This window comes from Dromiciops gliroides, chromosome 5 (assembly GCF_019393635.1).
Source record: "Dromiciops gliroides isolate mDroGli1 chromosome 5, mDroGli1.pri, whole genome shotgun sequence".
Lineage (NCBI taxonomy): Eukaryota > Metazoa > Chordata > Mammalia > Microbiotheria > Microbiotheriidae > Dromiciops > Dromiciops gliroides.
In genome coordinates, this window is record NC_057865.1 from 28,165,968 (window position 1) to 28,178,883 (window position 12,916).

The following is a 12,916-nucleotide window of genomic DNA, read 5'->3' on the forward strand; positions in this document are numbered from 1 at the left end:
CCGGCCTCAGACACTTGACACTTAACTAGCTGTGTGACCCTTGGCAAGTCACTTAACCCTCATTGCCCCACCAAAAAAACAAAAATTTTTTTAAAAAATTTTTAAATTTTAAAATGTACTGGAATGAGCTTGGATTGCAACAAGTTCCATGACCCTGTAGCTAGCCATTCAAGCCGATACCATATGACTATGAGTCAGAACACTGTTCAAGGGTGTTTTTTATTTAAAGTTGAACTTCATCCCTCTAAAATGAGTTGATTATAATCCTCCAAAAGAATGTAAACTCCATAAGGTCAGGACTAGGCCATTTTGGCTTTGAATTCCCAGCTGGGCACAGTGTCTGGCACATAGTAGGCACTTAATACTTACTTAATGGATGAATGAATCTCCATGTAATCTTAAATTTTCCAGGGACACAATCCCAACATCTTTACAATTTCTCTTTACCCTCAGTCCCTGCCCCTTACATGTTTCTAGTGGTAATCTTATTTGTCTAGTCTCTACTAAGAGAAGAAGCTTGGTACAATAAATAAAAGCACCAATTTCAGGCAGAAAGACCTGGGTTCAAGGTCTGCCTGGGCCACATGCTACATGACATTGAGCATTCCACCTTTCCATGTCCCAGGCAACTCTAAGACTCTAAGTGGCAGAATGGTTGGGGAGATGAATTAGATGGGAGTTCTCAATGAATTCATAGTTCCAGATTTTTCTTTCTAAAATCCTACTATAGCCTCCAAAACTGTCTAATTGATTGAACTTTTGGAAAGGAAATGATATGTTAACTTCATATCTATCCTTAAAGGTCCAAAATTTCAAATAAATTTCTTATTTTGGACTATCTACAACTTTAGTATCTCAGGATACTTGAAACAAGTTGGGAAACATATTTTAACCAGTTTCTAAAAACATTAACTACCACTTAAACAACTGTTCTCAACAATGGTATAAATAATATTTAATTTTCCAACAAAATATATTATGAAGTGGCTCCCAGAGAATTAAATTGCCATAGCATTCTATTTAATTTGATGTCATCTTTCAAGGAGCAATTTATGGTTGAAGAGCCCATTATTAATTTCAAGGAGAGCATGCAACAGCTGTGGTAAAATAAAATCTAAGGAGATCTAGATAATTGTCTTTAAATATTTATACAGATATTCTGTGGGAAAGGGCTGAGTCTTCTGCTGGGGGTTCTGGAAGGTAGAACTAAGGTCAATGGGTACAAGTTTCATGGATGCAGATTTCAGCTCAAGGGAAAATAAGATGGAAGATGAAAGAGGAAAGAGTATCTGTAGGTATCTGAAACATGGGACCAGAAAGTTCCCAAATCAGAAACATCAAGGAGAGACTCCATATGCTCATCCACACATGTATATTATTTCTTTATCTAATTAATCTTCACTGGCATCATGCATACATCAGTGTTCATGGACATACAAAATACACACACCTACATGCCAGAAATGCAGAGGGTTGCATTCGTCCCTCCAAAGCCAAAGGAGTTGGTCAGGCCAATGCGTCTATTTGCTGTTTTCCACTCCTGGGCTGTCACTGGGACATAATTGAGGTCAAACTCAGGTTCTAAGCGGTCCAAGTTGAGCGTAGGTGGCAGTGTTCGATGGTAACAAGCCAGGGCAGTAAAAGCAGCTTCCACTGCTCCGGCTGCTCCTAACAAATGTCCTGTTGCTCCCTTGGTGGAAGACATAGCAAGAGAACGAGCGTGCTCTTTAAAGAGTTGTTTGACAGCCTTGTTTTCAGCAGCATCTCCTAGAGGTGTGGAAGTCGCATGTGCGTTGACATAGGACACATCTTCAGGAGAGATGCCCGCATCTTTGATCGCAGCAGCCATACATCTAATGAATTCAAGAAAAACATTACATTTGGTAAATTATCAAGAATAAATGTCCCCTGTCTAGACCAATACTTTTATTAGTAACACAAAATGTGCATCTGTATCTGATAGTGGTGAAAATGATATTCTCCTTTAGTAATCTTTTTAGAGAAGAGAAATTTGGGTTAGAAACTCACCTTGTCTTTAGGATATATGGTAAGATTCCTTCATATTGACTTACTGATATCTTCCTACACCTATACCCAGAGAATTAGATTTAACAATCCCTAACAAAATATGAGTGACAAAAGTCATGTGTCTGACTCAGACAGGCTATGTGACTGGCACATCACTTCATCTCCAGTCCCCCAGGCAGCTAAGACTGGAAATTAAAATGCATTGGTGGAAGAAATTTACACAACAGGAATTCCTTACACACCTATGAAATTAAAGGCCTAGCCCAAAGTATGTATGTGTATGTGTATGCGTGTGTGTGTGTGTGTGTGTGTATGTGTGTGTGTGTAACATATGTATGACCTTAAACAAATTACTTAACATCTTTGTGCTCAGTTTCCTAATCTGTAAAACGAAGGGATTGTCTCAATGACCTCTGAGGTCCCAGTTCTATGAAACTGTTCTAGCTAAATTGAATTTCTGTCTAGGTCTAGAAGGAAGGGAAAGAAGAAGAGAAGGAATAAGCATTATCTGGTGCCTATGATGTTCCAGGCACTGTGCTCAGCGCTGAGCAGAGCACACCATCTTTGCCTTTATCCAAGTCATTGATAAAATCATTAAAAATAGGTCAGGGCCAAGCACAGATCTCCAGGGTACTCCACTGGGGACCTCCTGCTCCAGACGCTGAACTATTAACAACTACTCTGGATCCTGAAAGGCACAATCTGCAGGAATGGAGGAAACACCCACATCAAGGAGATCCCTGGGGACTTCAAAGCCTTCGGTTTTGGTCACTAAATAATCTGGCCTATAGACTGCCAGGTTCTCAAGTAACTTTTGGAAAAAATCTTCATAGAAGATAGTAAAGTAATTCTCAAAAGCTGAAAAGTAAATTTACTAAAGTAAAACTAAAGTGAAGCTATTTTTTTTTAAACGTCTCTGTTGCAAAGAATATAATCTGGAGCTTTCCCCATAGCTTTCCCTTAATATTCCAAGTATGTTTTCTAATTTGTGTTAAACAACCAGCCAACTTCTTTGGCCAAAGACTTCACCACCTGTTGAACACCTTCTGATTTGGTGGGGCTGCCTGTAGCCTTGGCAAGAAGCCTGAGAACTCATTGTGAGGAGTGATGTGAAACATACTGAAATCCCTTCTATGCCCCAACCCAGATGGCCAAAAGCATCTCACCCACCAGCCTGCCTCCATACACGACATACTTAGCCTTAACACTGACTACTTCAAAGTCTCTAAGTGTCTTTGTCTTGAGTTACAGAATAATATTATGTGGGAAGGCTAATGAAATATCAAGGATTGGTTTATCCAATTAACATATTACCTATCTACTGTCACAAAGAAAGAGAGCTCTGGCCAGTAAGTATGGGGCAGAAAACAAGTGAGTTTTGATGGAACGGTCATGGAAGGATATGAGGCCTCTCTGGGCACCGCCCTGGGGGTAGATGCTGAAGAATGAAGAGGTTGTGGTTGAAGAACAAATGTGGAAAGCTCTACCTCACAGCCCCCGCTCCTTCTGGATCAGGGGCCGTTATATGGCCAGCATCCCCTGAAAGTCCATAGCCCAGAATTTCTGCATAGATCCTGGCTCCTCTCTGAACAGCGTGTTCCTGCTCTTCTAGCACCAGGACAGCGGCTCCCTCCCCCATTACAAAGCCATCCCTCTTCGGATGGAACGGGCGGCAAGCCAACTTGGGATCAGAGTTTGTGCTCAGAGCCCGAGCCCTACAAAATCCGGCCAGAGACAAGGGGCTGATGCAGGCATCTGTTCCTCCAGCCACCATCACATCGGCATCTCCATGCACTATAAATCTAAAAGAATCTCCCACAGCATGTGCTCCCGTGGTGCACGCAGTTGAGACGGCATGATTGGGTCCTTTGAGTTTGTAACGCATGCTGACTTGACCAGCTGCCATGTTGACCAGGATCTTAGGGACAAAGAACGGGCTGACTTTGTTGTATCCTTTTGTCTGAAGCATCAGAGCTGTGTCAGAAATCACTTCCAGGGGAACCATTCCCATACCAATAGCCACACCAGCATTCCTTTGGTCGGCTTCTGATTGAGGATGCCAACCAGAATCTTTGATTGCTAACTCTGCTGCTCCAATGGCCAAGATGGTAGGAAAGGACATAGATTTAGTCTCTGATCTTGACACAAAGTTTTCTTCATTAAACTGGCCTTCACCAGCCCCTTTGGGCACATAGGCAGCGACTTTGCAAGGGATATTCTTATACTCCTCACCCTCCAGTGAAACAATGCCACTTTGTCCCTGGATGAGTCGATCCCACACCAACTGAGTTCCAACCCCAAGAGGAGTTACTAATCCAATACCAGTGATCACCACTCGCCTCCGTCTGGTTTGTAGCACAGTACACAAAAACCTTGACTGGGTTCCAATTAACCATGGCAGTAATCTGGAGTGTGGAATGCCACAGCGGGTTGCTTTCATCACCTCTTGAAAACAGTATGGCAACATGGTAGAGATGGGAACATGGGAAGCTCACCCCTGAAACAGACCAGAACAAAACCATGAAGAAGATGCTGTTCTGAAGCCATGTTGCACCTATAGTCGATAGGTGGTACTTTAGGTGACTGGCTAAGGGAACCCCATGAGGAAGCTTGCCTCAAAAACCACCTTTATGGGTTTAATTCACTTATTACAGCATTTTTAAAACATTCACACATCCTGAACTGAGAAAGTGGCCTGGGGTACTCTGGGAGATGAAGCTTATGGTCACAGTTAGTATGCATCAGAGGCACCATTTGAACACAGGTCTTCAATCTATCACACCAAGCTGCTCTACGGTTACCTATTAGAGCATTATGGTGTAGTTTACGGAGGGCTAGCTTTAAAGTAGGAGTTCCTAACCTGGGATCCATGAACTTTTAAAAAATATCATTATAACTATTTCAATTTAGTTGGTTTGTCATCCTATGAAGTTTTTTTTAATATATCTAAATGACTGGAAGAGACAGTGAGGCTGACAACTTTGTGCTACTCTGCCTCACTTAAATCCAATTTATGCCCATCAGAAGACATCACCTATCCATTTTACCTTGACCCCAGCACAGTGATGTCATTTTGGTCCTCTACAAGAACAAAGGACAGTAACCACCACCACCAATACATTTAAAAACAGTCTTCTAAGAACAGGATCCACAGGCTTCACCAAAACACCAATGAGGCCTATGATACAACAAAGGTGAAAAACACCTGCCTGTGAAGACATCTGCTTTTTGGCATCCTTCATCTCAGTGACCATGAGCAAATCATTCAACCTTTGATGCCCTAAGCAATTTTCTAAAATGACCCGGAGTCGCTCCTAGCTCCTGACCTAAGATCCCATAATTTATCTGTGATTTGCCCATTTACAAGAGTGGAGAGTTTCCAAACTAGGAAGTTGCTCATACCAAGAAAATCATAATAGGAACTGAAAAATCAAGTTTACTACTAGCCTGTAAATCCCCTGAACTCTTATGCAGACACGATATGTCTCCCAGAAACTAGCATGTTATTCAGCAATCTGAAGGCACTAAAATGATCAGTTAGGTCTCCAGGTTTCCTACCAGGCGCATTTGAAGAGGCCACCTCTTACCTAAATTTTCTGAATTCCTCTTTGTTATTACTGTTGACTAACACCAATTATTCTGCAATTCCTTTATATATGTTTTTCATTCATTTAATTAGGGAAGGGACCCATTATTTTGATTGATTTAGTTAATTACCAAGTGAGGAAATTCAACCTAAGACCAGTTTTAAAACCTTCTCACCTGCCCCAGGGCTGCCCGAGGACACCCCAGAAGCCAGACCCTCCCAACAACCACCTCTCCCACAGACAAAGCGGACCACGCCTGTCTGAAAAGGAACCCGACTAAGGTCATGGGGCGGGATCTGGTTGATGACGTCAGGTACCACCCGTTCTCGTCCGGCGCCTGCGCGGAGGAGACAAAGGCTCTCAGCGTAGGCGTAACAGGCATGATGGCTGCCGGAAGCCTCTTCCAGGGGCTAGGCCACCCGTGCTGGACTCGCCTTTGGGCCGAGGCGGAAGGGGAGCGGGGGTCTCAGGGTAGCCCCTTTAAGAGGGGGGAGAAAAGCAGAGACGAAAGAGGGGCACGTTTCCTGGTACCTGGGTCCGGCCTCGTGCTGCGGCGCAGCCACAACCTGCCTCCTTTGGATGACGCGTACGCACCACCCCGCCCCACTCCGCCCTTACTTGATGGCGAGATGGGGGCGGGGCTTTGCCCTCCTCTCCCTTCCCGGACACCCTCTCTCAGGGCCTGCGCCTTGGAAGGGAAAGCGTCGCGTGATTCCACGTCATACACGCCTGCGCTAGCGTTGCGCGTGCGCGTCCCGCGGCCCAGTCAGACGCGGCCCCGCCAGCTCGGGCGATGGGGGGAACCCTTGGAGCGGCCTTTTTTCCCTTTTTTTAAAAACTCTATTTTAAATACAATAGCTGGTAGCTATAATTCGACCCGATTCAATTCATCAAGCATAGCAGCATAAATTGAAACAAACCTTAGAGGACCCGAAGACGGGCATCATTTTGCAAACGAGGAAACTGAGGCACGCGGGGTTTCAGTAAATTGTCCAAGGTCCCAAAGAAGGAGCAGTCAGGTTTTGAACCCAAGGCCACTGATGCCAAATTTAAGTGCACCAAGCTGTCGGTTACTAAGCTTCGCCTATGCAAGGCGTTAAAGACGCACTGTGTGGTCTTCCTTTCGTCCTACCTGGTTGGTTACCCTTTCACCTCCTCTGCCTCATTGTTAGGGAAGACGCCCGGTGATTTCCGGGATCATAAGAGAATACGTTCGGGGGCAGCTAGGTGGCGCAGTGGATAGAGCACCGGCCCTGGAGTCAGGAGTACCTGGATTCAAATCCGGCCTCAGACACTTAACACTTACTAGCTGTGTGACCCTGGGCAAGTCACTTAACCCCAATTGCCTCACCAAAAAAAAAAAAAAATACCCATACAGAGAAATGAACTCAAAGGGTTATCCAGGCAACCTTACGGCATCATCTGGACAATAGATATTCTTAAGCCAGTTGATTTTTCCTCTCTGGATAGTTATGCCAAATTTTTGTGTGTGATTGTGGATCTCATACAGGAGTCTGCATTGTTTCTGGGCTTGATGAAATGGCATCCACAAAGGAGCACCCTGAGGTCTTTACTATAGGGATTCTGTAGAGCTCCATGATAGCGGGCGTATTAGGAGGTTATATGGCTATATTTTAAGATTATAAAAGTAGATTAAATTTAATGATAGAAGGGGCAGCTAGGTGGCGCAGTGGATAGAGCACCAGCCCTGGAGTCAGGAGGACCTGAGTTCAAAATCGGCCTAAGAACTTAACACTAGCTGTGTGAATCTAGGCAAGTCACTTAACCCCAATTGCCTCACCAAAAAAAAAAAAAAAAATTAATGGATAGGAGGTGTCGCTGCTACTTGTACACGTTCTTGTACATCAGTGGGTCTCAGTGTGGACTGTGGATCAATATCCCTGACATCCTTTCAAGGGTCCATGAGGTCAAAACTATTTTCATCATAATATTAAAATGTTTAAAATTTCTAACAGTAAATATTGACAGATAAAACCCACATAAACAAAAGCTTTTTGAGGGGTCTTCAGTAGTTTTTAAGTGTAAAGTGGTTCTGAGGCCAAAAAGTTTGAGAACTACTTCTATAGAATGTTTTGCCATAGAACTATAGTGTTGGGTCCCCCCTCCCCCCCCAGGTTTCCCAATGCTTCACAAACTTATTCTGAAACACTAGAACATACATAGATGTAATATTCCTTTGCTGTATTACAATATAATATTGGATAAGAAGTGACAAATCAATTAAGAAAAAGAAGCAGAGAATGGACAAATAGCAACTTCATTTCATTCCAGATTCTGATTCCCTTGCTTGTGTGTGGGGGGGGGGGGGAGTCGTGGCATTTTCAATAATTCTATGTGACCAGAATTCGCCAGTAAAAGTCTATATCTCTGAAAAACAATTCAGTACCATAATGCCAACTAAATGGTGAATCAGATATCTCACTGGACCTGAAATCAGGAAGACTGGAATTCATATGTCACTTCAGACACTAGCTGTGTAACTCTAGGCATTGAACCTCTCTGTACCTCAGTTTCTTAATCTGTAAAATAACAATAGCATGTTGTAAGGATAAAATGGGATAATATTTATAAAGTGCTTTGCAAAATTTAAATAGCTACTGATTCTTCTTTCACAGCATGACTAATGCAGAAATATGTTTAATGTGATTGAACAAATATAACCTATGATTGCTTACTGTGGGGGGGAGGGAGAAAATTTTGAAACTAGAAATCTTATTAAAAATGTCAAAAACTCTATATGTAACTGGAAAATAATAAAATACTTTTATGAAAAAACTTAAAAAGCTATATAAATCTCACTGCTTTCTAGGATTACAGAGATCTGGATTTTCATGCACAGTATGACATAAATTCTGTGACCTTGGATAAATGACTTTGTTTTTCTGGACCTTCATTTCCTTATCTCTAAGATAAGTTAGAATAGGTGAAAATGCTCTGCTATGTTAGTATAAAATTGTATTATCTATAGCATAAAGTTAAAATTCATGAATAATGCATTGAATTCAGATAATTTACAATCTATGTCCATATATTGTACTACTCTACTAACTTTCCATTCCAATCAAGTTAGTCTACTCTCTGTTCCCCGAAATATATATTTCTCAACCTTTTCTTACTCATTCCTGTAATCTAAACCACTGCTGGCATCTAGTCTCTTTTTCTCAATGAAGTCTTCCAATCCCATTCATTGCAGTTATATCTCCCTTCTCTCAATTCATAGCATACACCCACTTATTTAGTAAATATATATTGCCTTGTGCTATTTCTTAAGTATGGGGAAGGAGTTGATTTGGGGATGCCTGATCAGCCTTCCATAATCCACTCAAACCATAGGGTGTTTAATTTTGAGTGACCCTTTTTCAGTATATAAGGGTATTAGACTTTGGAGTAGCTTCAGCTGAGGATTGGCAGAGACAAAAAAAAACAACAAACCAACATTTCTTGTTGTGGATGGCCCTAGTGCCCTCTTTCTGCATCTTCACTGATGTGAGAAAACAGGAGTTTTCACCAACCCCAATATAGGCAGGAATACTGTCAGCTCTTAGCAGTCAGCTCTAGAGGAAGGACTGAATTCAAGGAAGTTCCGAGGACAGTCCTGGGCCTCTTACCAAATGCAGCAAGATTAGGAAGAGATAGTTATTTCCTTCAACCCTGGCAGTACTGCAGCAGTATGTTGACAGAGAAGCACATGGTAACAGGAGATATGTTTGTACACATCCTGAGAATTCAAGGATGTTGCTTCCTGAGTCCCAACCTTTCATGTCAAAAGAATCTAGAATTAAAAAGAGGCTGGCACCTGCAGCTGGGTCCTGTTACTAAGGAGATGTTTTAAGGAGAATTTTAGCCTCAGAGCTAAGAACTGGAGAGAACAGAATTGGAAGGCCTTTTCATTGGTCCTTGACTAGAGGTTCCAGTTCTTTTAGAAGGAGCATAACAGTGCCTTAGCCAAGAATTTCAAGTAAATTAGACACTGGAAGAACAGAGGTTATAGCTAATGTGCAGAACTGGATGCTCTATAGAGAACAGGTCCAGGGAGCCCAGCTAAGCAGTCTGCCCATCCAAGAGGTTTTACCCAGCAAGGAACAGTTCAGGGACATCTCAAGAGGACAGCAGATCCAGTCATTCTGGAGAGCAATTTGTAACTGTGACTAAAGGGTTATGGGACTGCATACTCTTTGACACAGTAATACCACTACTAGGTCTGTATCCCAAAGAGATAATAAAAAAGGGGAAAAGGACCCAAGTGTACACAAATATTTATAGCAGCTCTCTTTGTGGTGGCAAAGCATTGGAAATCGAGGGAATGTCCATCAATTGGGGAATCACTGAACAAGTAGTGGTATATGAATGTGATGGAATACTATTGTGCTGTAAGAAATGATGAACAGGCAGATTTCAGAAAAACCTGGAAAGATTTAAGTGGACTCCTGCTGAGTGACATGAGCAGAACCAGGAGAACATTGTACACAGTAACAGAAACATTGTGTGATGATCAACTGTGATAGACTTAACTCTTCTCAGCAATACAATGATCCAAGACAACTCCAAAAGACTCATGATGGAAAATGTTCTCCACATCCAGAAAAAAAGAACCGTGGATTCTGAATGCAGATTGAACCATATTGTTTCTACCTTTTTTTTTTGTTTGTTTTTTGAGGTTTTTCCCTTTTGTTCTGATTCTTCTTTCACAACATGACATGCAGAAATATGTTTAATGTGATGGCACATATATAACCTCTATCAGATTGCTTTCTGTCTTGGGGAGGGAAGAGGGAAAGGAAGGAGGGAAAAAATTTTGAAACTAAAAATCTTATGAAAACAAATGTTGAAAACTATCTTTACGTGTAACTGGAAAATAATAAAATACTTTTATCTTTAAAAAAAAGGACATCAGAAACCCTGCTGCAGCAGAGACATTAAGTTGGGTTTTTTAAAAATTCATTTTGAACTTAAATACAAAAAGACCAAAAAGGAAATTTCTATGTATACAGGACAACATAAAAGAGGTTTTAAAGCATGAATTTCCATTTTAAACTGTTTATTTTTTCAACTATGTAATAAATACTATGCATCATTTTCAAAGCTGCCCTGCTGTGCTTTCTTCTAAAGCTTTCTTTGGTTCTGGGCTGTGCACTTTTGTTGTTTTGGTTTGGGTTTTTTGCAGGGCAATGGGGTTTAAGTGACTTCCCCAGGGTCACACAGCTAGTAAGTGTCAAGTTTCTGAGGTCAAATTTGAACTCAGGTCCTCCTTAATCCAGGGCCAGTGGTTTATCCACTGAGCCATCTAGCTGCCCCCAGCTGTGTACTGTTAATTTTTTTTTCTCCCTCCCTCCTCACCCCACCCTAGAGGTTACCACTAGACAGAAATGTGTGTATATATGTAAAACCATATTATACATACTTCTATTTATCAGTTCTTTCTCCGGATGTGGATAGCATCTTCCTTCATTGGTCCTTTGTGTATGATTCGAGTATTTATGATACTAAAAATGACTTAGTCATTCAAAGTTGGTTTCAGAAGAATACTGTTGTTACTGTGTACAATTCTCTTGGTTCTGCTCATTTTACTCTTCATTATTTCATACAGGTCTTTCTGTTTTTCTAAAATCAACCAGCTCATCATTCTTTATAACACAGTAGTATCCCATCACAATCAATCCATTTAGTTTAAATTGTTAAATTTACTGACATATAATTGAGCAAAATAACATCTTATAATTGCTTTAATTTCATCTTCATTAGTGGTATATTCACCCTGTCCATTTTTAATAACTAGTGACTTAATTTTCATCTTTTTAAAAATTGAATTAACCAATTGTTTATTTTATTACTTTTTCATAAAACCAATTCCTAGTTTTAGTTATTAATTCAATGGTTTCCTTATACTCAATGTTATTAATTTCACCTTTAATTTTTAGGATTTCCAATTCTCTGTTTAATTGGGGATTTTTAATTTATTCTTTTTCTAGTTTTTTTTTAAGTTACATACCCAATTTGTTGGTCTGTTCTTTCTCTATTTTATTGATGTGAGCATTTAGAGATATAAATTTTCCTCTGAATACTGCTTTTGCTCCATCCCATAAGTTTTGGTATGTTATCTCATTATTATTATTCTCTTTAATGAAATTATTGATTGTTTCTATGATTTGTTCTTTAACCCACTCATCCTTTTTTTTTTTTTTTGTGAGGCAATTGGGGTTAAGTGACTTGCCCAGGGTCACACAGCTAGTAAGTGTTAAATGTCTGGGGCTGGATTTGAACTCAGGTCCTCTGGAATCCAGGGCTGGTGTTCTAACCACTGTGCCACCTAGCTGCCCCAACCCACTCATTCTTTTTTGTTTGTTTGTTTGTTTTTAGTGAGGCAATTGGGGTTAAGTGACTTGCCCAGGATCACACAGCTAGTAAGTGTTAAGTGTCTGAGGCCGGATTTGAACTCAGGTACTCCTGACTCCAGGGCCGGTGCTCTATCCAGTGTGCCACCTAGCTGCCCCCCCACTCATTCTTTAAGATTAGGTTGTTTAGTTTCCAATTAGTATCTGTGTTCCTATGGTCTCTTATTAAATATAATTTTATTGCATTGTGATCTAAAAAGGATGCATTTAATATTTTTGCTTTTTTGCATATAATTATAAAGTTTTTATGCCCTAATAAATGGTCAGGTTTTTTTTTTTGTAAAAGCATCATGTACTGCTGAGAAAAGGTATATTCCTCGCTATTCCCATTCACTTTTCTCCAGTTATCTATCATATCTAGCTTACCTAAGATTCTGTTCATCTCTTTAATTTCTTATTTATTTTTTTGCTGGATGTATGTAATTCTGAGAAGGGAAGATTAAAGGCCCCCCTATTATAGTATTACTATCTGTTTCCACCTGTAACTTGACCTATTTGACACATACTCTCCATACTTTATCACTTTCCCCATTGAAGGTATGTATGTTGACAGAAGAGTACACCCAAGGCACAAGAGAGAGGAGGGAGAGGAATATTCTGTGTAAACTATCTTATTATGTGTTCTGGTAAATGCTTTTGCATTGAAATAATTGTGTCATATCTGATGATTCAAACACATTGTTGGATGCTTGTGAGCTATATGTTTAGAAATCTAAAACCTCAGAGTACCTTGAGGCTGAGTGAGTCATCTTCATGGGATGAAACCTATAATTGTGAGTTAGAGGAGTTGCTCTTATAATGCTACACTTATATTGTCATTTTTCTTGTTATTTGATACTGTGAGGGCCAAATTTAATCTAGGAAGAGTTAATTGGGTGGCTCACAGTA

The 12,916-nt window shown here is 40.7% G+C and overlaps 1 protein-coding gene across 2 annotated transcripts; it reads right to left on the reverse strand.

Annotated features, from left to right (window-relative positions):
* Window positions 1-204: 204 nt before the first annotated feature.
* OXSM (3-oxoacyl-ACP synthase, mitochondrial) lies at window positions 205-6,287 on the reverse strand. 2 transcript variants are annotated; one of them, XM_043967272.1, is made up of 3 exons: window positions 6,147-6,287; window positions 3,516-4,525; window positions 205-1,853 (listed from the first exon to the last, which is right to left on the reverse strand). In XM_043967272.1, exons 2-3 carry the CDS (start codon window positions 4,493-4,495, stop codon window positions 1,451-1,453), a joined length of 1,383 nt encoding a protein of 460 aa, XP_043823207.1. In that variant the 5' UTR covers window positions 4,496-4,525; window positions 6,147-6,287; the 3' UTR covers window positions 205-1,450. The 2 variants fall into 2 exon arrangements, with proteins under 2 accessions (XP_043823207.1, XP_043823208.1); XM_043967273.1 differs by lacking the exon at window positions 6,147-6,287 and adding an exon at window positions 5,791-5,897.
* Window positions 6,288-12,916: the final 6,629 nt, after the last annotated feature.

Bases quoted from the DNA above. Each gene is read 5' to 3' on its own strand.
- OXSM (XM_043967272.1), bottom strand. From the start codon at position 4,495: ATGTTGCCATACTGTTTTCAAGAGGTGATGAAAGCAACCCGCTGTGGC. The intron at 1,854-3,515 runs GTAGAGCTTTCC...TGAATTCATTAG, and splicing joins GAAGGAGCGGGGGCTGTGAG to ATGTATGGCTGCTGCGATCA.